This window comes from Haematobia irritans, chromosome 4 (genome assembly GCF_050003625.1).
Source record: "Haematobia irritans isolate KBUSLIRL chromosome 4, ASM5000362v1, whole genome shotgun sequence".
Lineage (NCBI taxonomy): Eukaryota > Metazoa > Arthropoda > Insecta > Diptera > Muscidae > Haematobia > Haematobia irritans.
Genome location: NC_134400.1, coordinates 224,554,939 through 224,576,903, shown reverse-complemented (window position 1 = coordinate 224,576,903; position 21,965 = coordinate 224,554,939). Strand labels below are relative to the sequence as shown.

The following is a 21,965-nucleotide window of genomic DNA, read 5'->3' as shown; positions in this document are numbered from 1 at the left end:
CAAGGGTAATGCGCTTTACAGACTATCAGTTATTCCGGACGGAATGTCGGTGTTTGTAAAGAATCTTACAATGTGTCGGATCGATACGACTTGTCGGCGATGACTAAATAATCGGTAAATACGTTATCGATGCCATAAACATGCAGCAGTATCGATTATGCCTTCGGACTCGACTTATAATGTGCACAATATATGGGATATGTTCGACGCGAGCACTGTCGTCCGGAATAACTGATAGTCTGTAAAGCGCATAATACTGCGTTCGCACTAGACACGAAATCTCGCTATTTAGAACCAAAATCTCTTTACAAATTTCAACTGTTCGGACTGGCAAAATAGCGAGATTTCGTAGATTTGAGGATTTAACAGCTATAGGTGGGTATTAAGTTCGAGTTCAGCCGCTAAAATCGTCATTTTTTCACGATTACTTTTCTTTAATAATCCATTTTAAGGAATACAAACTTTGTGATAATTTGCTTTGGGATATTCCCCGTCAAGTTATAATGAAATCTGCAACAAATATGTACAATTTTATGACTTTTTTTACTGATTTAGTTTTCACTTTAGTGAAAATTAGGGGCTAAACTCGAACTTAATACCCACCTTATTTGTAAATATATCAATACAAACACAAACCCGTATGTGTACTCGCACACACACATTCATCTACAAGGAAAATTGGATGAATGTGACACGCACTAGATGAATGTAGTGTAAATACCATTTGCAACATAAATTCAATTTGACTTGAAACAGGTTATCTTCAATACATTTTCAAATTGTTTGCTTCCAAACCGCCAAAATGTTGACGAAAACTTTGAAAATGTGTTGAATAATTGGAGAAAACTTAGACAAAACATTACTTTGAAATGCAACGAAAAAAAAAAACACATGGTCTTCAATTCTACTTTGTGCGACGTGGAAGAAATACAAAATGTGGAAATTTTCTGATAATCAACTGAAATTACTCAAAATATTTTACAATAATTGGAAAAAAAATGAAAACTTTAAGGAAGTCACTAAACTCAAATCTCTTTGCAGACAACTAAAATCTTTGGTGCTTTGGATGATGCATTCTTGGAAACATTAATGCGCTGTACAGACTATCAGTTATTCCGGACGGAATGTCGGTGTTTGTAGAGAATCTTACAGTGTGTCGGATCGATACGACTTCTCTGCGATGACCAAATAATCGGTAAATTTGTTATCGATCGCATTATGCGCTTTACAGACTATAAGTTTATCCGGACGACAGTGCTCGTGTCGAACATATCCCATATATTGTGTACAATATAAGGTAAGTCCGAAGGCATAATCGATTCTGCTGCATGTTTATGGGATCGATAACACATTTACCGATTATTTAGTCATCGCCAACTAAATAATCGGTAAATGTGTTATCGATCCCATAAACATGCAGCAGTATCGATTATGCCTTCGGACTTAACTTATAATGTGCACAATATGTGGGATCCCAATAAACACAAACGTTTGAAAAATACTAAAATTCAATAATTTTTCAAACATTTTTTCAAAGGATTAGGGTAATATTCAAGTTGAGAAATTGTTGAGAAAATCGCGTTCTCAACAAAAAACAGACATTACCCTCAACAGTAAAATTCAACACAATAGCAATAATTTCTCAATTGTAATCCTCAAATTGAAATGCATCGCTACTCAATAATTTCTCAAACAGTTTTCAATGTGAGAAAAATAAAAAATTACCATTGTTGCGAATACTTTCCAACCACAATTTGTATGAAAGTCAATCCTAGTTCTAACTGAAAGTCAATACTAAATTTCTAGGGATTTTGTAAATTTTATTATTTTTTTCGTTAACAAATATAATAATCTTAAAAATAACATTAATAATATATAAAAATAATAATATAATACCAATCAAAATGTAATTATCTTATTAAAAGTATTAATAAATAAAACTATGAATACAACTTTAAATATCTTAAACATTTTTACATGTATAATTCCATTTCCTCCATAATGTTGGTGTCATTAATATGCTGGCAATTTGAAATAATTACTATCGAGGAACTTGCTGGCTTGTGTGTTAGAATAGATTCCAGCAAGAGGAAATCACAAAATATCAAACTGATGACGGGATGTAAATTGATGTAATGCACATTTTCATCCAGAAGTTCTTGATATAGGAATTGTTGCACTTTGGTTTAATTGATTGCACTTTGTAAGTTTTCTGAAAACTTTTCTTTGTTGTTCCCTTCATCGGTTTTTCATCGGCCAACATCTTCCAAGAATATACCATCCAATGATTTTAGTTTTCTGCAAAACAATCGAGTTTTGTGATTTCCATTATGTTTTCATTTCACTTTTTATTTTGACTTACCAATTTTTATTTCTTCCAACTGACCACGTACTTCGTGATTTCCTCAAGAACGTTGGTGTTACAAAATTGTTATTAAAATACTGGCAATTTTCAGGAACTTGATGACCAGATAATTTGAATAAATTTCCAGCAATTTCAATTCACAAAATAACAAATTAAACCGATGATGCACATTTTCATCCAGAAGTTCTTGATATAGGAATTGTTGCACTTTGGTTTAATTGATTGCACTTTGTAAGTTTTCTGAAAACTTTTCTTTATTGTTCCCTTCATCGGTTTTTCATCGGCCAACATCTTCCAAGAATATACCATCCAATGATTTTAGTTTTCTGCAAAACAATCGAGTTTTGTGATTTCCATTATGTTTTCATTTCACTTTTTATTTTGACTTACCAATTTTTATTTCTTCCAACTGACCACGTACTTCGTGATTTCCTCAAGAACGTTGGTGTTACAAAATTGTTGTTATTAAAATACTGGCAATTTTCAGGAACTTGATGTCCAGATAATTGGAATAAATTTCCAGCAATTTCAATTCACAAAATAACAAATTAAACCGATGATGCGATATAAATTAAACTATATCACATCGATAGTTTAATTTATATCGCATCATCGGTTTAATTTGTTATTTTGTGAATTGCGAATTATCATCCAGTAGTTGTTGATATGGAAAAGCATAAATACCAAGTTTTTTTTGGTTGCACTTTGATTTATGGAAACTTTCTCTTCTCGATAAGCCACTACCATTTTTCATCGGCCAGCCTCTTAATGTGTCCAAGAATCAGCATCCAAATATTTTAGTTGTCTGCAAAGAGATTTGAGTTTAGTGACTTCCTTAAAGTTTTCATTTCGTGTTTTAGTTTTACTTACCAATTATTATAAGCAATTTCAATTGATTATTAAAAATTTCCACATTTTTGTATTTCTTCCACGAACTTTGTTGTCCAAAGTAGTATTGAAAACCATGTGGTTTTTTCGTTGCATTTCAGGGTAGTGTTTTGTCAAAGTTTTCTCCAATTATCTTCAACACATTTTCAAAGTTTTCGTCAACATTTTGCCAAATTGGTTGTAATTCGCAAACAGTTTGAAGATTTATTGAAGATGAGCTATTTCAAGTCAAGTTGAATTTATGTTGAAAATTATATTTACCCTCAAACTGAAAAGTTTTTGCATTTGAAAAACGCTCATCCTGTGTTTATTGGGATATGTTCGACTCGAGCACTGTCTTCCGGAATAACTTTACAGACGTAAAGCGCATAAAACATCTGAAAAACCATCACTTTATTCCATTTGGAATAAAGGTCAAATGTTGCTGCATAACTAAATGAACAGTTATTTAAATATGTAACTATTTTTTTCTATTATTACTATTATTAGTTTTATATAGATTTGTTAAACCAATTCACTACAATTTGTAGTTGTAGTATCTCTTCGTTATCATTATTTAAATAAATTATAATAAGCTAGTTGCCCTTGGTGTTTCACAAAATATAAAATGTACGCTTGACCTATCGAAAGCATTCGATACGGTCAACCGTGCCACATTATTCGAAGACATCGAGAATATGTGCGGACGCCAGTCGTACGTGGAATTCAGGGACAAGAAGTCGAAACCCTGTAGAGTTAAACAGGGAGTTCCCCAGGGTGGGGTGATATCTCCGGCACTGTTTAATCTCTACCTGTCCTCGATTCCACCCCCTCCTGACGGCGTCGAGATTGTATATATGCGGACGACTGTACAATAATGGCATCCGGGCCCATTGTTGATGACATATGTGATCGTTTAAACGCTTACATTGCTGATCTTAGCAGTTATTTCACTGCTAGGAATTTGAGGATATCTGCTACGAAATTCTTAGCCATACTGTTCACTACATGGACGGCGGAAGTACTTAGGCAGATGAATATTATGCGCTTTACATACTATCAGTTATTCCGGACGGAATGTCGGTGTTTGTAAGGAATCTTACAGTGTGTCGGATCGATACGACTTGTCGGCGATGACTAAATAATCGGTAAATGTGTTATCGATCCCATAAAGATGCAGCAGTATCGATTATGCCTTCGAACCTAACCTACCCCAAGATACTCGGGATAACATTCGACAGCTTGTTAAGTCGTCTGCCCATGTCACTGCTCCGCGGTAGAAACAAGGTCCTCAAGTCGCTTGTCGGCAGCACTTGGGGTGCGGACAAAGAAACCTTGTTGACTACTTATAAGGCAATTGGCCGATCAGTGGTAACCAAGAGACCAAGATCATCCCGGTGCGTCGACACAATTACATGTTCTCAAATCAGTACCTCTTGGGTTGCTATCCAAGTTGTCATCCAAATCACCATCTTGTGGATAGGCAACATCCTCCCATGAATGTAAGGGTTGATTTTCACCTTCTAGAGCGCGAGATCCAGCGTTACAAAAGTGAGCCTCTAGATCAGGCAGCATATCAGACCAGTCTGAACAGGATTCATGAGAATACTGTAGCTGAAGCGGTGAGACGCTACAAGGTTAATCCTGTTCTCGGAGTCCGACCACCGCCTTTATCACCGGAAAGATACCTCCCACAATATTTTCCTAATGTAAATAAATATTTTTATTTGAATTTGAGTCAAGATGGTTAGGTTAGGTTATGTGGCAGCCCGATGTATCAGGCTCACTTAGACTATTCAGTCCATTGTGATACCACAGTGGTGAACTTCTCTCTTATCACTGAGTGCTGCCCGATTCCATGTTAAGCTCAATGACAAGGGACCTCCTTTTTATAGCCGAGTCCGAATGGCGTTCCACATTGCAGTGAAACCACTTAGAGAAGCTTTGAAACCCTCAGAAATGTCACCAGCATTACTGAGGTGGGATAATCCACCGCTGAAATACTTTTTGGTGTTTGGTCGTAGCAGGAATCGAACCCACGACCTTGTGTATGCAAGGCGGGCATGCTAACCATTGCACCCTTGAGTCAAGATGAGTCGTCAAATTCGGCGGTGGCAAAAAAATGGTCATACTCTGGTCTAAATGGCCCATTAGACTTTATACGACAATCTATCCACCGCAAGATGGCAATGAATACTGACAGTTGCACGCCATTGCTAAATGTCAACTTTTATAAAATAGAAACACAATAGAAAAAGAATGATATGTAGTGAAGAGTCCAAGTTACAAGTGGATTGTTTAAATTTGTGTTTGTAATAAATACAGTTTACTTGCTTCACAACACAATAAAATCATATCAATCTAGAAACAAATATGGAGTGGAATGGTAAATTTTATTGTGTCATAGAAATACAATGATTTTGGTAGTTAGTTTTTAGCTAACACGTTTTCTGTATATATGTTTCCAATTAAATAGCAGTTGTGGATTGGACACATTATAAGTTCTGTCCCAGATATGGGATAACAACATCTAACCGCAGCAAACATACTATACATTCTGTGTTTTAAGTTCCATCTGAGCCTTTGCAGAAGGATTTTTCCTTTAAACATTTCTTACAACATTGTTGTGTTTCTATTTGTTGCGAGCCGGCACTTCCTATAATTCTTCCCCTCACATAAAATTTAGTTTGTTGTAATTGTTACAGCTATTTTGATTTTCCTGAATATTTCCATTTATTTTCACAGATCTTAAAAGAGAAGATGTCACCGATCTTAGCAATTGTAACGATAAGTTGAGCTGTACATTGCCTTGTAAATACATACGTTTGGGTACTTATTGCTTTGATCCTCTGGAACCGGTATGTTCAACAGCAGAAACATTTTCAAAGATATCTAACCATTTTCATTTAATTGTCATAGGTTGTCATAACATCCAAGGGTATACGCATAGTGGCTCCATTGGAAACGAATCCATCTGAAACATTCAAGTTGCACATACACAAGGATGAGGTCGTTAAGGTGATTGCCCATTTTTCTGCGAAGCTATCGGACTCCATGTTGTGTTTCTATACACTACGGTCTTGTGCAAAATATATAAGAAGTTCGCTACAAATGCCTGATATTGCACAGCCTTTAGATGGAGGTTAGTTTCGAGTAGAAGGCCCCCCATGGTATTCTACATACTATACCATTTGGTTTTGTTTTTCAGTTACATATTTCTCACCTAATGGCCCTTATCACATGCGAAAAATAATTATTCAGTTCCAGACAATAAGCGATCATGCGAAAAGTGTTATACGTTCCATATGGGATTTCTTAGATGAAATCTCTGATATAGATGCACAGGCCTTATTGCAAAGAGTCGCAGAGTCCGATCGAAAAGTTCCCAGCACAAAGAATGAAAGGTGAGTACAAGCAGATGGGTGTTGTAACAATTTCACAAATAGTTAATTTTTACATTTCAGTGAAAGTGTACCCACTGCAACTCAATTGCAATGTAGCGATATTCGACAACTGTTGATTTATCCGCCTGGAAAAGGCGGTATTTCAATAAACATAGAAGATTACATGTGCTTAGCAACTGACCAATATTTGAATGACATTATTATTGACTTCTACTTGAAATGGGTTCATGATAATGTCATTCCAAAAACTCAAAGAGAGCGTACTCATATATTTAGTACGTTCTTTTACAAACGCTTGACCACTTTCACACGACACACTGATAAAGATAAAAATATGCGACAGTCAGCGGCTCAAAAGCGTCATGCACGAGTTCAAAACTGGACAAAGAATGTCAACATCTTCGAAAAGGACTTTATCATAATTCCCATAAATGAGCATTCCCATTGGTTCTTGGCTATTATATGTTTTCCTCGTCTCAAAGGTCCGATAACATTTGATACTAACGTGCCGGTGGAATTGGAGCCTACTAAGAAAACAAGTACGTTTCAAAAACCGCTCGACATAATCTGCGATAGTTAATGTAAGAATTCTGTTTTATTATTTTTTTTTTTTTTGTAGAAATTAAAAAGGAAACAGCACAAGTTACTTTACTCTCAAAGCGTGATAGGGATACTTTTCTTAGCGAAATGTATGTTGCGGACGACGATGAAAGTGAGCGGGACGAAGCCGAGGCCGACGATAGTGATATATTTACGGACGATAGTGATACCGAGAACTACGATTCTTCGGATCACCAAGCAATCAAACAGCCACTAATACTCATATTTGATTCTTTGGTTGGTACTTCAAGAAGTCGTGTTGTAGCAACACTTCGTGACTATTTGACTTGCGAATACAAAGCTAAAATGGCCGATGCACCACTTCATACTTTTAACAAAGACAACATGCCTGGTCATTGTGTTAAAGTTCCTCAGCAAAACAATTTCACCGATTGTGGATTATATTTGCTTCAATATGTAGAGCATTTTTTCAGAGATCCCATACGCGATTACCGTATTCCCATAAAACAATTGGCGAACTGGTTTGACACGCTCACTGTAACGAAAAAACGCGAAGACATCTCAAAACTCCTGCAAAAATTAATGAATGAACTCAATGGACCTAATAACAAAGTAATGCTGCCGGAAATACCATTTCCTACCCTAAATGGGCAACTGATTGAATCAAATCCAGAGTTTGAAGAAGACGAAATGGTCGACGAAGACGATGACGATGATGTGGTGAGTCAACAATGTCGTAAGTTAACAAATGGAACCTACTAAATATTTATTTGTTTTGATAGGACGATAAAAAAAGTGAGGATATGGACAGTGCAAATGATACATGGAAGATTCCTATAAAATCGAATTCAATGACAACCGAATATGCCTCCACAATAAAAGCGTCATCATCACTACCAACGCAGAGACGCAAAATCGTTCTCAAACGACGATCAGATGTTGTAGCACCAGGCGAGGCAAATGCAGTAACACAAGTCATACAGAAAGATCAATCTATTATGAAAATGCGTAAATTTGAACCTTAATTATGTTTTCCGCAACTTTTACATCATCATCATTTCTCCTATACTCTTTTTTAATCCCATTCATTGTTCAGTTAATCCCAATTATGCTTTTAGCCTTTTGTTATATATTATGGCACATAAATCGTATTTAGTGCTCAATATCATAATATTCTGCGATTGTTCGTACCACAAAAAATGCACAATGAAAAGAAAACTTTACGTAATGTTACTGAAATAATATAATTTTATTTGATGGCCAAGCAAAAAATGTATATAACTATTCATTAATTTCGATGTAATCTAGTAAAGAACCTTTTCCATAGTTTATGAAATAACTTATAAAAGAACTGTTTTAGAATAGAATAAAAATAAAATTATTCATATTTAATAACGAATTGCGATGTCGAGATATTTTCCTATCGAAGTTATTCTCCCATTTCGACATTGACTTGACATCTACCGATTGCGATCAGCAAACATTTTGCTTTGTGTAATGCCTTATTTTGAGATAAACTGGGATTATATTTTATAGATCTAAAATAAATATTCTTATAATAATGTTTCTTTGTTCGTTAAATTTATAAAATTTCAGAAAAAGATTGATACTTTTGCAAACATTATCGTTTTTCTCGTTTTCATATTCTTTGATGTGTTGAAAGTTAATACAGTTGTTCGCTGTACACGGTAACACGGAGGGGCCATATTCCTGGGTACGTTAGAAATTTTCTGCGTTTTAACAGACTATGAATATTTTTGTCCATACAAATTGCCATGCGGTTTGGATTCAGAAGGAAAGAATAAATGAATGTAATGCGCTTTACAGACTATCAGTTATTCCGATAGGAATCATTATTTAGATTATTTATTTATTTATTTATTTATTTATTTATTTATTTAATCAACCAACGCCCTTCTGGACAACATGTTGATAGAAATTCAATCAATAGAGCTCTAGTATTCCAAATAAAAACTTAACCTTATAATTAAAACGAAACTAAAAAAAAACTTAAAATTAAAATCCTAACGCACAACCCTTTATACATAGCAAACAAGAAATTAAAACGCATTGAGTTTGAAATTGTCAGTGAGATGATAAATATTTGCATTATAGAGTAGATAAATAATTTAACAAATTCTTTTTAAATGTAAAAGGAGTAATAGAGAAATTTTTAAGGTGGTGAGGTAGCGAGTTCCATAACCTGGCTACACGTACAGAAAACGATCTCTCAAAGACAAGATGGTGAAAATGATCCAACAGCACCTGTGTATTTCTAGTCGTATTCAAAAACGTTATTGACTCCATCAAATACAGTGGTGAACCAAATTTCACCACACAGAAGAAAAAATACAAGCATCTCGAGTTTAAAAAGTTGTCAAATGAACAACCCAAAAACTGAAAAGAGTAGAAGTCGTAGTTATCACGCGCATGTGAGCCATAAACGTATCTTAAAATACCATGAAAACAAGAATGTAATTTACGTAAGTTCGATGCATTAGTACCTGAATAAACCTCCAGTCCATACACAATATTCGGCATGAGTAGGGCCTGAGCTAGTCTGTGTCGTACATCAATCGGTAGAATTACATCAATACTATATAATTTCCTTAGAGTCAGATTCACTTTTGAGCAGACAGAGGAAATATGACCCGTGAAACTCAGTCCGGAATCAATCTCAAATCCTAAACAGGAAACGGAAGTAGAACAAGGTACAACAGAATTCTGTACCGTAATACTTGCAGAGTGATCGCGCGCCCCATGAAACAAAACACAATTAGTTTTCCGCACATTTAAGCAGATATTATTCTCGTAACACCACACAGAAATACGCCCAATATCGTCGTCAAGTTCCCGAATGCAATTACCCAAAGAATAATTCGAAGAATTATATAATTGGATGTCATCCGCATAGATCCCAAGCTCAGAGAAATGAACACATTCGCAAATGTCATTGACATATAACATAAAAAGCAACGGACCTAGAATGGAACCTTGCGGGACACCATAGTATATTGCACGAGTCCCAGATGATCGACCGTTAGATATGACAAACTGCGATCGATCCGACAAAAAAGAACGAATTAACACACATGAATAGTGCGAAAAACGGAACTGAGAAAAAAGCTTATTTAAGAGAATAGTGTGGTCAACAGAATTAAACGCCTTACTTAGATCTAATATTGCAAGTATACCCGGATTCCTACGGTCTAAAGATCGTCTTATATTGTCCGTGACATGAATCATTAATGAAGTTGTGCTATGGTGGCTCCTAAAGCCAGATTGGCAGCTGTCCACCAAGGAATGTGATTCAAGATATGCACACATCTGATCCTTAAGAATTATCTCAAACGCCTTAGACAAAGCAGGTAGGACACAAATCGGTCTAAAGTCTGAGCATTCCTTGCCAGAAGTACCCTTTTTTCGTAGAGGAAATACCTTAGCCAGCTTCCAATTCGCAGGGAATATTCCAGTCATAATAATCGTATTGAAAAAATGTAGAAGATGTCGGGAAATAAATGGATAAATCAATTTAATAAATTTCACCGGAATAGAATCATGACCTGTCGCATTGGACTTAATACTAGATATTGCACAAAAAATCTCATATTCATCGACACATCGAAAATTAAAGTCATCATCACGGTCAGGATAATTAGGGCTACTGAAACTAGAAGAAGAAGAAGACGACACGGAAGTAAAACATACATTCAAATCGTCAGGATCAATATCACAGCTATAAGAGTCCGATTTGGAAGCCCCAGCATTCCTCATACGAGACCAAAAGTCTCGAGGACTGTTAATGCCACCAAAAAGGCGCGCGCCATACTCCCTTTTCGCACGTCTAATCATTCTCCGAGCCTCAGCTCTGTATCCATTGTATATATCCTTATTTCTAGCAGTCTTATTCTCCATATATGCCCTATAAGCCAAATCCCTATTGGCAATAGCAGCCCTAATCTCAGGCGTGAACCAGGCGCGTCTGCTCCGACTAACTTCTCTAACTCTTTCAGGTACATGTGTGTTGAATAATTCATAAAATATTGTATTCAAAACCGACAATTGCACATTAGTGTCGTTCGTACTGTACAAACTGACAAAATCCGCATTAACAACATCCTCCACCAAGTTATTCATATCAATTGCACTATAGTTTCTAAATGTAGTGTAACAAGAAGCGGTATTGTTAGGTAATTCGTACTGGATTAATAGAAAAGCGTGATATGAATTCACCGCCGGGAAGTAAAATTGATTGCTTCTCAAGACTGAACTGGTACAAGAAACTAGAGAATAATCGATTAACGACACAGAGTCACTACTACAGTTATAGTGAGTTGGCCTGTCATTATGAAAAACTGTGAGATTACACCTGGTAAGAAAATGCCTAAAATTAGAAAAATTACACGAACGACAAATGTCAAAGTTAAAGTCGCCCACAATCAATACATGTTCATACCTCGTTACGATGTCTGAAATGGATCTCTCCAAGGCATCCACATCGCCACGAGGGAGATAAACAATACCAACAATAAACATTGCCACAGAAGTCCGAATTTGAAGAAAAATTGCTTCACAACCCGGCTCTGAAATAGATGTCAGAATTTTCGCATTTAAACCAGAAGAAATATAACAAGCTACCCCACCACCCCTTATACCGCATCTGTCATTCCGGAATAGATTATAACCCGGAATATTAATACTTTTGCTAGATACATACGGTTTTAGCCACGTCTCAGCGAATCCAATAATGTCGAGATGACCACTGCACAGAATATTCTTTAATTCGTCAAATTTAGTTGACCTGGTTCCAGGTTTAATAGATTGGACATTGCAAAAGCCAATATTCATATTTGAGCTACCAGCGCAAAAACGTCGAATAAATGACCCGTCACTGACAATTTCACCTAAAGTGTCAAGTGAATACAAAGGAATTAGATAGGAATCATTTTTGTACACTAGTCTCTTTGGACCTTACTAAGGCTTTCGACCGTATTGATCATATTAACCTGACGAAGAAATTGTACAACAAATTTAACAATTCTAGAACGGCCTGCAAATTAATTTATTCTTATCTTTCAGATAGAAGGCAGTATGTGCCATTTAACGGGGTTAATTCTAGTATCGGCGTTGTTACATCAGGTGTGCCTCAGGGGTCCGTTATGGGACCAATATTGTTTCTGTCCTATATTAATGATATCATATCTCAGATAGAGAATACATTTTGTCAGCCTTATGTATTCGATGACGATATCTTTATTTTGTTAGGACCGAACGCTTCTGAAACTTTATCAATGAGCATATTAATAACTTTATAGGAATAATGAATGATGATGGATTAATGATCAACCCAGCTAAACCTAAAGCTATGCATTTCCACACAAGAACTCGCAATGCTTTATGCCCTCAAATTATTATCAATAATCAGATAGTTGATTACGTGGATTCTCTTAAAAGTCTTGGGGTTATGCTTGACCCGAATCTAAATTTTGATGTTCATTTAAATTATTTATCAAATCGAATTTGTCTCACTTTAAGAAAGTTATACCAATTGAGGGCTTATACTCCGAGATATATTCGTAAAAAATTGGCCCATGCTTTACTTATGTCTCTTGTAAACTATGGCATTGAAATATTTTCTGGAACATGGTCTTACAATTTAGATAGGTTAGAGAGAATTGTCCACAGAATTATCCGCTATATATATGATGTTAAATGGTATGATCATGATCGTATTCATGCATGTACTTCTGATTTTCTTGGTTGCGCTTTTCGAAATTACTTGAGTCTGCGTACTGTTCTTCATTTTTTTTAAGATTATGCAATCAAGAAAACCAGATGTTCTTGTAAATAAATTTTCATTAATAAATTCAACGCGTAATGTTCAAATTGATGTCCCTATGATACAATCCTCGATACATGAAAAGTCTTTTTTGATTCGAGTTCTTCGCTTTTGGAATCATTTGCCTAATTCACTAAGAAATTTTTCCTTATCTTACCAAGAGTAATATTTAGGATCATGTAAATGACACACATTCTTAATGAGTTACCATTTTCTTAATAAATGTGCTGGTTATTGGGTTTTTATATTATTTAATTTTGCAATACTTTGTGGTTGGGGGACCAAGTTTTAATTGTAATGTATTTATCATTGATAAGAAATTTACCATTAAATTAGTTATACTACAACTTAGTGTAGTAGTTAATCTTACAATACATGTATTATAGGCCTTATTAGGCTTCCTATGTATTGATGTTTGAAATAAAATAAAAATAATCCAGTAAACCGGAATCAAGATTAAAAAAAAATATATGCCACAATGGTGGTCCTTGAAATTTGTAAATTTCATTTCCTTATTGAGTCTATGGAATAATTTCCTTACAGAGCTATTATTTAACTAAATTATTCACGTCTGGCATCTCTATAATAGGGATGTGGTACTTCTCCCGTTTAGTGTTGTAAATTTTGATTACTTTTGACTACTCGTTACTACTCGTTACTTTTGAATTGAGTACTCGTTACTACTCGTTACTTTTATAAAAAAAATTAAAAAAGACATTGTGGGCAATTTTTAATAATATCTTCCTCTTTTTTTATTTAAAAACAGTATAAAAAACCAAATTAAATTATCCAGTTTTATTCTAGGGTTATAAAATGTGGTGTTGTAGATATATGAGTCTCGTTAGAAAAAGATTTTCACCAATCATTCAAATGTTTAGAGCCAATTTCGTATTCACTATTTGGTATTTTTTCGTCAGGGTATATCTAAATGGCATTGTGTATTACTGATGCTTGCAATTTGCAAACTTTTTAAATCCACCATTTTCCACCATTGACAGTGGATGAAAATATTTAGCGATCATTTTTATCGTGAGACCCAATGTTGAAATTATCCAATGTTGAAATTTTTGAATAAGCTTGGGTACCTTCTCTGAAAACAATTGGATTGAACCAGCTGAAGTCAACGACATTATTATTCATACTATTCGCATGAGACGTGATCCATGTGATGCTTTAAATTATAGCTCCCACCTAAACCCAATGCAAATTTTTTCAAATGCAACCGTTTTTAAGAAATCAGATAAATTTTTCACTTTGTTCAAAGGTGAAGCCATATATCCTTTTCGTGTTATTTTAACTGATAAAACGATTTTCGAAAACTTCGATTAATATTTTCCAAGAAGTCAAGAATTTTACTTCCAAACCGCCAACTTACTTACCGTCAGAAGAAAAAAAACTGGCATTGAAGATATTGAGTACTCTTTTACTAGTAACGAGTACTCAAAAAATTAGTCAGTAACGAGTACTTGTAATCAAATACTCGTTACTTTCGCAACACTACTTCCGTTTTGAATAGTTAGAAGGACGACATATGGCTCTAAAAATATATGACATTATGTGTTCCAAATCGGAAAATTTATGCACTGGCTAAAAATTGGACAAATCGGATAACTAAAAACATAATTTTCAATTCGTAACTTAGATTTGGTACATCCAGCAAAACCTGGATAATTAGTTGAGGCGAAAACTGATTACGAAGAGCATTTGTGTCTTACCCTCATAAATACCGCGTACTTGAAAATCATGACTTACCAATACCGTATAGTTGCGGTTACTACTACACAGTCAATATATTTGTTGTTTATTTCTCACACACTGCATTTTTTACTATTATCTCGTCAACGCTTACAATGCTGAGAAAACAAGTACTTATAGGACATGTCTTTGCGTAATCAAATTTCCATTTAATATACTTACCAAGTTTGTACGAGGTTGCATCCAATATTTTTTGGTAATGAAAGGTTTTGCAGGGTAGGGGCAACTTTGAAACTCTCAAATATATCACCAGCGCATTATTCAGACAAAATAAAATCTTTTTGGAGATCGGTCCAAACTTGGATTGAAACAATGACCATTTGCATTCGTTGTTTTCCTAAACAACGTATAAATCATCTATAATGTGGCATTACAATCTATGAAAACATCAAAACTATATTAATCTTTTGCTGAGAGAAACGGATCATCTATGCGAATCTAATATCTGTGAAAGACAGCTGTTTTTTTTCGCAACAAAGGTTTTGCAGGGTAGGGGCAACTTTGAAACTCTCAAATATATCACCAGCAGTGTTGCCAACTCCCCAAGGCCAAAACGCACCAAAAATATATTATAAATTCTAACATACCATCTTCCACCACAAAATCAAAAATTAAATGCTCTACTAAAAAAAAAAAAAAAAAAAAAAAAAAAAAAAAAAAAAACTTCCGAAGATGTATTATAGAAGTTAAGGTGGGTATTAAGATCGAGTTTAGCTGCTAAAATAGTCATTTTTTCACAATTACTTTTCTTTAATAATTCATTTTAAGGAATACAAACTTTGTGAAAATTTGCTTTTGGCTATTCCCCATCAAGTTATAATAAAATTTGCAGCAAATATGCATAATTTTATGCATATTTTATAGTTTTCACTTTAGCGGCAAAACTCGAACTTAGTACTCACCATTATGAACCGCTATTCAAGTATACACTTTGATCAGTTTTAATGCTTTCGTCCTATTCATTTTGATCAATGATGTTTTTCAACTTTCAAAATATTAATATATGGAAGGAGTCTATTGCTTATTTCAGTTGTGCGTGCTTTTGTGAATTTAATACAAACGTTTTTAATGACATCTTTACCAAATTCAAAAATTCGATACTCATCGCTCGACTTTCCTACAGAATATCCTAAATAACAATATTAATTAAAAAATAATCAATACCAACTTCATAACAATCAAATTCTATATTTGGCAATAAATTTGAGTTTCTTCGGCTCTTGAAAGTCTAATCAAAATTTTTGTAGCAATTAAACTTAATACTGTTCAAAATAAAAAAAAAAGCACCAAAAGCACTAAATGAAAATGCCAGAAAGCACCAAGTTGGTGCTTTTTTTGAAAAGGCACCAAAAAGGCAATTTGGTGCTTTTTAGAAATCAAAAAGCACTAAATTTGGTGCTAAAAGCACCAAATTGGCAACACTGATCACCAGCGCATTATTCAGACAAAATAAAATCTTTTTGGAGATCGGTCCAAACTTGGATTGAAACAATGACCATTTGCATTCGTTGTTTTCCTAAACAACGTATAAATCATCTATAATGTGGCATTACAATCTATGAACCCAATAAACACAGGATGAGCGTTTTTCAAATGCAAAAACTTTTCAGTTTGAGGGTAAATATAATTTTCAACATAAATTCAACTTGACTTGAAATAGCTCATCTTCAATAAATCTTCAAACTGTTTGCGAATTACAACCAATTTGGCAAAATGTTGACGAAAACTTTGAAAATGTGTTGAAGATAATTGGAGAAAACTTTGACAAAACACTACCCTGAAATGCAACGAAAAAACCACATGGTTTTCAATACTACTTTGGACAACAAAGTTCGTGGAAGAAATACAAAAATGTGGAAATTTTTAATAATCAATTGAAATTGCTTATAATAATTGGTAAGTAAAACTAAAACACGAAATGAAAACTTTAAGGAAGTCACTAAACTCAAATCTCTTTGCAGACAACTAAAATATTTGGATGCTGATTCTTGGACACATTAAGAGGCTGGCCGATGAAAAATGGTAGTGGCTTATCGAGAAGAGAAAGTTTCCATAAATCAAAGTGCAACCAAAAAAAACTTGGTATTTATGCTTTTCCATATCAACAACTACTGGATGATAATTCGCAATTCACAAAATAACAAATTAAACCGATGATGCGATATAAATTAAACTATCGATGTGATATAGTTTAATTTATATCGCATCATCGGTTTAATTTGTTATTTTGTGAATTGAAATTGCTGGAAATTTATTCCAATTATCTGGACATCAAGTTCCTGAAAATTGCCAGTATTTTAATAACAACAATTTTGTAACACCAACGTTCTTGAGGAAATCACGAAGTACGTGGTCAGTTGGAAGAAATAAAAATTGGTAAGTCAAAATAAAAAGTGAAATGAAAACATAATGGAAATCACAAAACTCGATTGTTTTGCAGAAAACTAAAATCATTGGATGGTATATTCTTGGAAGATGTTGGCCGATGAAAAACCGATGAAGGGAACAATAAAGAAAAGTTTTCAGAAAACTTACAAAGTGCAATCAATTAAACCAAAGTGCAACAATTCCTATATCAAGAACTTCTGGATGAAAATGTGCATCATCGGTTTAATTTGTTATTTTGTGAATTGAAATTGCTGGAAATTTATTCAAATTATCTGGTCATCAAGTTCCTGAAAATTGCCAGTATTTTAATAACAATTTTGTAACACCAACGTTCTTGAGGAAATCACGAAGTACGTGGTCAGTTGGAAGAAATAAAAATTGGTAAGTCAAAATAAAAAGTGAAATGAAAACATAATGGAAATCACAAAACTCGATTGTTTTGCAGAAAACTAAAATCATTGGATGGTATATTCTTGGAAGATGTTGGCCGATGAAAAACCGATGAAGGGAACAACAAAGAAAAGTTTTCAGAAAACTTACAAAGTGCAATCAATTAAACCAAAGTGCAACAATTCCTATATCAAGAACTTCTGGATGAAAATGTGCATTACATCAATTTACATCCCGTCATCAGTTTGATATTTTGTGATTTCCTCTTGCTGGAATCTATTCTAACACACAAGCCAGCAAGTTCCTCGATAGTAATTATTTCAAATTGCCAGCATATTAATGACACCAACATTATGGAGGAAATGGAATTATACATGTAAAAATGTTTAAGATATTTAAAGTTGTATTCATAGTTTTATTTATTAATACTTTTAATAAGATAATTACATTTTGATTGGTATTATATTATTATTTTTATATATTATTAATGTTATTTTTAAGATTATTATATTTGTTAACGAAAAAAATAATAAAATTTACAAAATCCCTAGAAATTTAGTATTGACTTTCAGTTAGAACTAGGATTGACTTTCATACAAATTGTGGTTGGAAAGTATTCGCAACAATGGTAATTTTTTATTTTTCTCACATTGAAAACTGTTTGAGAAATTATTGAGTAGCGATGCATTTCAATTTGAGGATTACAATTGAGAAATTATTGCTATTGTGTTGAATTTTACTGTTGAGGGTAATGTCTGTTTTTTGTTGAGAACGCGATTTTCTCAACAATTTCTCAACTTGAATATTACCCTAATCCTTTGAAAAAATGTTTGAAAAATTATTGAATTTTAGTATTTTTCAAACGTTTGTGTTTATTGGGAAAACATCAAAACTATATTAATCTTTTGCTGAGAGAAACGGATCATCTATGCGAATCTAATATCTGTGAAAGACAGCTGTTTTTTTCGCAACATATGTAGCCATTGTTATTGTTATCGCAGTTATATCGACTACCTTCTGTGAGTGTGTAATCGATAAAGTTTTATGAGTCATTGTTTACTATCGATGAAGTGAATTTCATTGACTAGCTCATAAAATTAAAAGTGCAGAAAGGAACTAAGGAACTTCTTTTGTGCCACAAAAATGTTTAGTAGTGGCCCCAATTATACTAAGTTGAAGACGAATTTGCGTTTAGCTGTGAATCGTCTTAAACTGTTGGAGAAGAAAAAAGCTGAGATTGCTCAGAAATCCAGAAAAGAAATTGCCGATTTCTTGGCGACAGGAAAAACAGAAAGGGCTCGAATAAGAGTTGAACATATTATAAGGTATGCAAATAATTGTAAATGTTTGACACTATTTCTTATTACTTGTGTTCGACCTGTGTTTCTACTATATAAAAGGGAAGACTATCTTGTGGAAGCCATGGAAGTGGTGGAAATGTATTGCGATTTATTATTGGCCAGATTTGGTCTTGTAACTCAAATGAAGGAATTAGATGATGGTATTGCTGAGGCAGTTTCTAGCGTGGTGTGGGTCTGTCCTCGTATGCAGAGTGATGTAGCAGAGCTAAAAGTAATTTCTGATATTTTCATACAAAAATATGGGCCACAATTTGCCGAAAAAGCACGGACAGCTACAGGAGACGATCACCATGTCTCCCATAAATTAATGCATAAACTGCAGTTGCAAGCCCCACCCAAGTTGTTGGTGGAGAAATACCTAATTGAGATTGCCAAGAACTATAACATTGAGTATGAACCGGATCCTCAAGTAATGAATGAAGATGGTGATGGTCAAGGTAATTGAGTATTCTTTCACAGTGTATATATTCTCTAACATAAAGCATCTTCTATACGAATAGCTAAAGATCAATCTCTTATTGATTTATCGGATCGGAATAATCTGGGTGGAGGGGGCCCACATGAAATCGGTTTTATTGGATATCCCAGTTTACCACCAATGCCGGCTGTTCCAAACAATAAACCTTTTAATTATCCTCCACCCTATGGTGGTGGTGGCGGTGGTGGAGCTGCTGCTCCTCCCTTGCCATATGGTGGCCCTTCTGGTGGCACTGCTTCTGGCGGACCACCACCATTCAACTACAATATACCACCGACCACTACTCCAAACAATGAGGTTAAGGATTTGAATACACAATTTATTAATGTAAGTATAGGACGTGTCTACCTTTTTTTGGTGATGCTATTTTAAGTAATTTGATGGCATTTTGATTTTATATATCGGCCAAAGTTGTGTTCATAAACGCGGTGTGGTACACTTACTTATTCGTAACAAATTCCAAACAAGTTATTACAGACAAAAAAGTTCATCCACTTTCACTTCCATGCAGCTGTATTAATGAATTTGTATATAACGAAAAGCAACACAAATACATTTTACTTTTGGGGTATATGGAATTAAATTAAGTTTAAATTTTGTTAGGAGTAATGCATAAATTCAGACAATAGCCATCATTTGCATGAACCATGCGTTTAATTTTACCTGATCAGCTTTTGATGCATTCCAAAATTTATTCAAATCAGAAACCAATATCTTATATTGCAAAAGTCTTTTTTTTTGTAATGACCAGATAGCATCATAGAAGTGACTTTTGATGAGAACCATAAAAATTGCTACGTCGACTTTGAAATACAAAATTAGATATTCGCTATCTGACATAATGGAGAGGAACATTTGTATTTGGATAATTCTTTTGCCCTATCAACCTATGAAATAAGACATGTATTGCGCTAGTATACATAGTATACAAAATTTAAATTCGACTTTTGGATTTTTGGTCTTAAAAAGTCTACTTTTTTATCTCCAAACCCGACTTTATTCACCTTGAGAAATTTCCATAGATGCATAGTATACTATTTCGAAAATCTTCAAAAGAGCTAATAAAAGTCGGGTAACTGTTTTGAACCATCTCCTATTCAGCAAGCTTTTTATTAAATGGCAATGGAATGACAATAACACTAATCTATTATATTTTACTTTTACCAAAGAGTTGTTGACAAATGAAATTCCATCATTTGTTTACGGCAGTGTGTTTCAATTTTATCTAGTTAAAACTGAAGGGTTCAGTTTGAACAACTTAAACAGACATTTCATTATTATTCATTTTACTATATTCCATTATAAAAGTGAATTCGATCTAATTTCGTATTGAACCTAAACTTTTTGGAATTTATCTAATTGGAATTAATTTTTCAAACCCCATAAGTTCTGTTTTACTATTTTTTTTATTATTAAGAGTAACAAGCAATTGCATGCAAAAATCAAATATATTTTATTTAATACTAACAGGAAGAAGTCAATGCCGATGTGCCATCACAACTGCAAGGTGATGATGAATCCATTGATCCAAATATATTGGTACGTTTTATTTGTTGTGCGTTACTGGTTTTGTTTAGTGTGTTTGCAGCTTTGTTCCTTTTATTTCATTATTGTGTGTCGTTGTGCAAATTATATTAGCAAGCAAATAAATATGTTTTTCATCCTAACACACCCATCATCATCACTGTGTAATTTTATTGATATGCTGCATTTATGTTTCATTTGATTTTTTTGTTTTGTTTTTATTTTATTTTTGTAAAAAATAACAGCGCCAAAAAATGGATAATGATCCTCCACCCCGTTATACCTCGATTAATCCACTTAATTTACAGGTAGCCTCTAATGCAATGCGCAATTTTTTATACTGCACTTGGAATGCAGATCACCTTTCTATTGATTGTAATTTTACCATAACTGCGTTTTTTTTTTACAGAATTCCAACAAACCAAAGCCTCAACCACGTAGCAAAATGCCACCGGCTGCTCAACCTACGGCACCTCCACCGTCTATGGAAATGCCTCAATTACCTAATGTTCCAATGGATATGCCATCTGATGATGTCAAGCCGAATAATAACGATGACGATATTGATTTTGACGATTTGTCAAAACGCTTTGAAAATTTAAAAAAACGTAGATAAACTGTTTGATTGACGATGTGTAATTTTCTTTTAGTTTGTCAGTGGAAAGAACAAATCTGTAATGACGTGTTATGTTATTGTATGTATTATTAAAAAATAATGTCTATAAGAAAGCTATATCTTTATATTATATTATTGTTTGCTTTGCCTATGAAATTAAAAATATATTAAATTGAAGGAAAACCAAGTGTCTTGTTTGAAATCTTCCTAAGGAAATCTTTGAGTTCGTTTCCTCTCTTTCCGTTTGAGAGGGCAGTGCAAATTAAAACTTTCAATTTAAAATAATCTAATTGCATAGAAAGAGATGAAGTTGTGTATGGAAATGGAACCATGATTGGATTCTCACATTCATTGTTTATGTATTTTATGCTCTCTTGAGTTTATCATTCATTCTCTGATTCTCACCATTCTTATTAA

The 21,965-nt window shown here is 34.0% G+C and overlaps 3 protein-coding genes and 2 long non-coding RNA genes across 10 annotated transcripts; 3 read left to right on the top strand and 2 right to left on the bottom strand.

The window, feature by feature from the left end:
* Positions 1–1,799: 1,799 nt before the first annotated feature.
* Positions 1,800–3,563, bottom strand: LOC142236779 (uncharacterized). 2 transcript variants are annotated; one of them, XR_012722192.1, is made up of 5 exons: positions 3,515–3,563; positions 3,236–3,386; positions 2,756–3,170; positions 2,363–2,691; positions 1,800–2,298 (listed from the first exon to the last, which is right to left on the bottom strand). It is a non-coding gene; the product is annotated as an uncharacterized LOC142236779 (long non-coding RNA). The 2 variants fall into 2 exon arrangements; XR_012722191.1 differs by having other exon boundaries at positions 3,236–3,553.
* A 1,902-nt stretch (positions 3,564–5,465) lies between these two features.
* On the top strand, positions 5,466–8,596 carry LOC142236776 (sentrin-specific protease 6-like). The gene is made up of 7 exons (XM_075308058.1): positions 5,466–5,618; positions 5,978–6,090; positions 6,152–6,374; positions 6,441–6,636; positions 6,697–7,175; positions 7,256–7,917; positions 7,980–8,596. Exons 1-7 carry the CDS (start codon positions 5,606–5,608, stop codon positions 8,220–8,222), a joined length of 1,929 nt encoding a protein of 642 aa, XP_075164173.1. The 5' UTR covers positions 5,466–5,605; the 3' UTR covers positions 8,223–8,596.
* An 854-nt stretch (positions 8,597–9,450) lies between these two features.
* LOC142236775 (uncharacterized) lies at positions 9,451–12,101 on the bottom strand. The gene is made up of 2 exons (XM_075308057.1): positions 9,702–12,101; positions 9,451–9,594 (listed from the first exon to the last, which is right to left on the bottom strand). The coding sequence occupies exons 1-2, from the start codon at positions 12,043–12,045 to the stop codon at positions 9,575–9,577; spliced, it is 2,364 nt and encodes a 787-aa protein (XP_075164172.1). The 5' UTR covers positions 12,046–12,101; the 3' UTR covers positions 9,451–9,574.
* Positions 12,102–16,256: 4,155 nt separating this feature from the next.
* Positions 16,257–18,123, top strand: LOC142236778 (uncharacterized). Of its 2 annotated transcripts, XR_012722190.1 has the most exons (5): positions 16,257–16,408; positions 16,537–16,687; positions 16,753–17,167; positions 17,232–17,560; positions 17,625–18,123. It is a non-coding gene; the product is annotated as an uncharacterized LOC142236778 (long non-coding RNA). The 2 variants fall into 2 exon arrangements; XR_012722189.1 differs by having other exon boundaries at positions 16,257–16,687.
* Positions 18,124–18,611: 488 nt separating this feature from the next.
* Positions 18,612–21,735, top strand: Ist1 (increased sodium tolerance 1-like protein). Of its 4 annotated transcripts, XM_075308059.1 has the most exons (6): positions 18,612–18,894; positions 18,970–19,367; positions 19,431–19,735; positions 20,879–20,947; positions 21,178–21,240; positions 21,342–21,735. In XM_075308059.1, the coding sequence occupies exons 1-6, from the start codon at positions 18,713–18,715 to the stop codon at positions 21,546–21,548; spliced, it is 1,224 nt and encodes a 407-aa protein (XP_075164174.1). In that variant the 5' UTR covers positions 18,612–18,712; the 3' UTR covers positions 21,549–21,735. The 4 variants fall into 4 exon arrangements, with proteins under 4 accessions (XP_075164174.1, XP_075164176.1, XP_075164175.1 ...); XM_075308061.1 differs by lacking the exon at positions 20,879–20,947; XM_075308060.1 differs by lacking the exon at positions 21,178–21,240.
* Positions 21,736–21,965: the final 230 nt, after the last annotated feature.

Excerpts from the sequence above, each read along its gene's own strand:
- LOC142236775 (XM_075308057.1), bottom strand. The coding sequence starts at position 12,045 with ATGAATATTGGCTTTTGCAATGTCCAATCTATTAAACCTGGAACCAGG. Across the intron at positions 9,595-9,701 it reads TGGACTGGAGGTTTATTCAG|TTTTTGGGTTGTTCATTTGA; the intron begins GTACTAATGCAT and ends TACTCTTTTCAG.
- Ist1 (XM_075308059.1), top strand. The coding sequence starts at position 18,713 with ATGTTTAGTAGTGGCCCCAATTATACTAAGTTGAAGACGAATTTGCGT. Across the intron at positions 19,736-20,878 it reads TGAATACACAATTTATTAAT|GAAGAAGTCAATGCCGATGT; the intron begins GTAAGTATAGGA and ends TAATACTAACAG. Across the intron at positions 20,948-21,177 it reads CCATTGATCCAAATATATTG|CGCCAAAAAATGGATAATGA; the intron begins GTACGTTTTATT and ends AAAAAATAACAG.
- LOC142236776 (XM_075308058.1), top strand. Across the intron at positions 6,637-6,696 it reads CCCAGCACAAAGAATGAAAG|TGAAAGTGTACCCACTGCAA; the intron begins GTGAGTACAAGC and ends TTTACATTTCAG. Across the intron at positions 7,176-7,255 it reads GGAGCCTACTAAGAAAACAA|AAATTAAAAAGGAAACAGCA; the intron begins GTACGTTTCAAA and ends TTTTTTTTGTAG.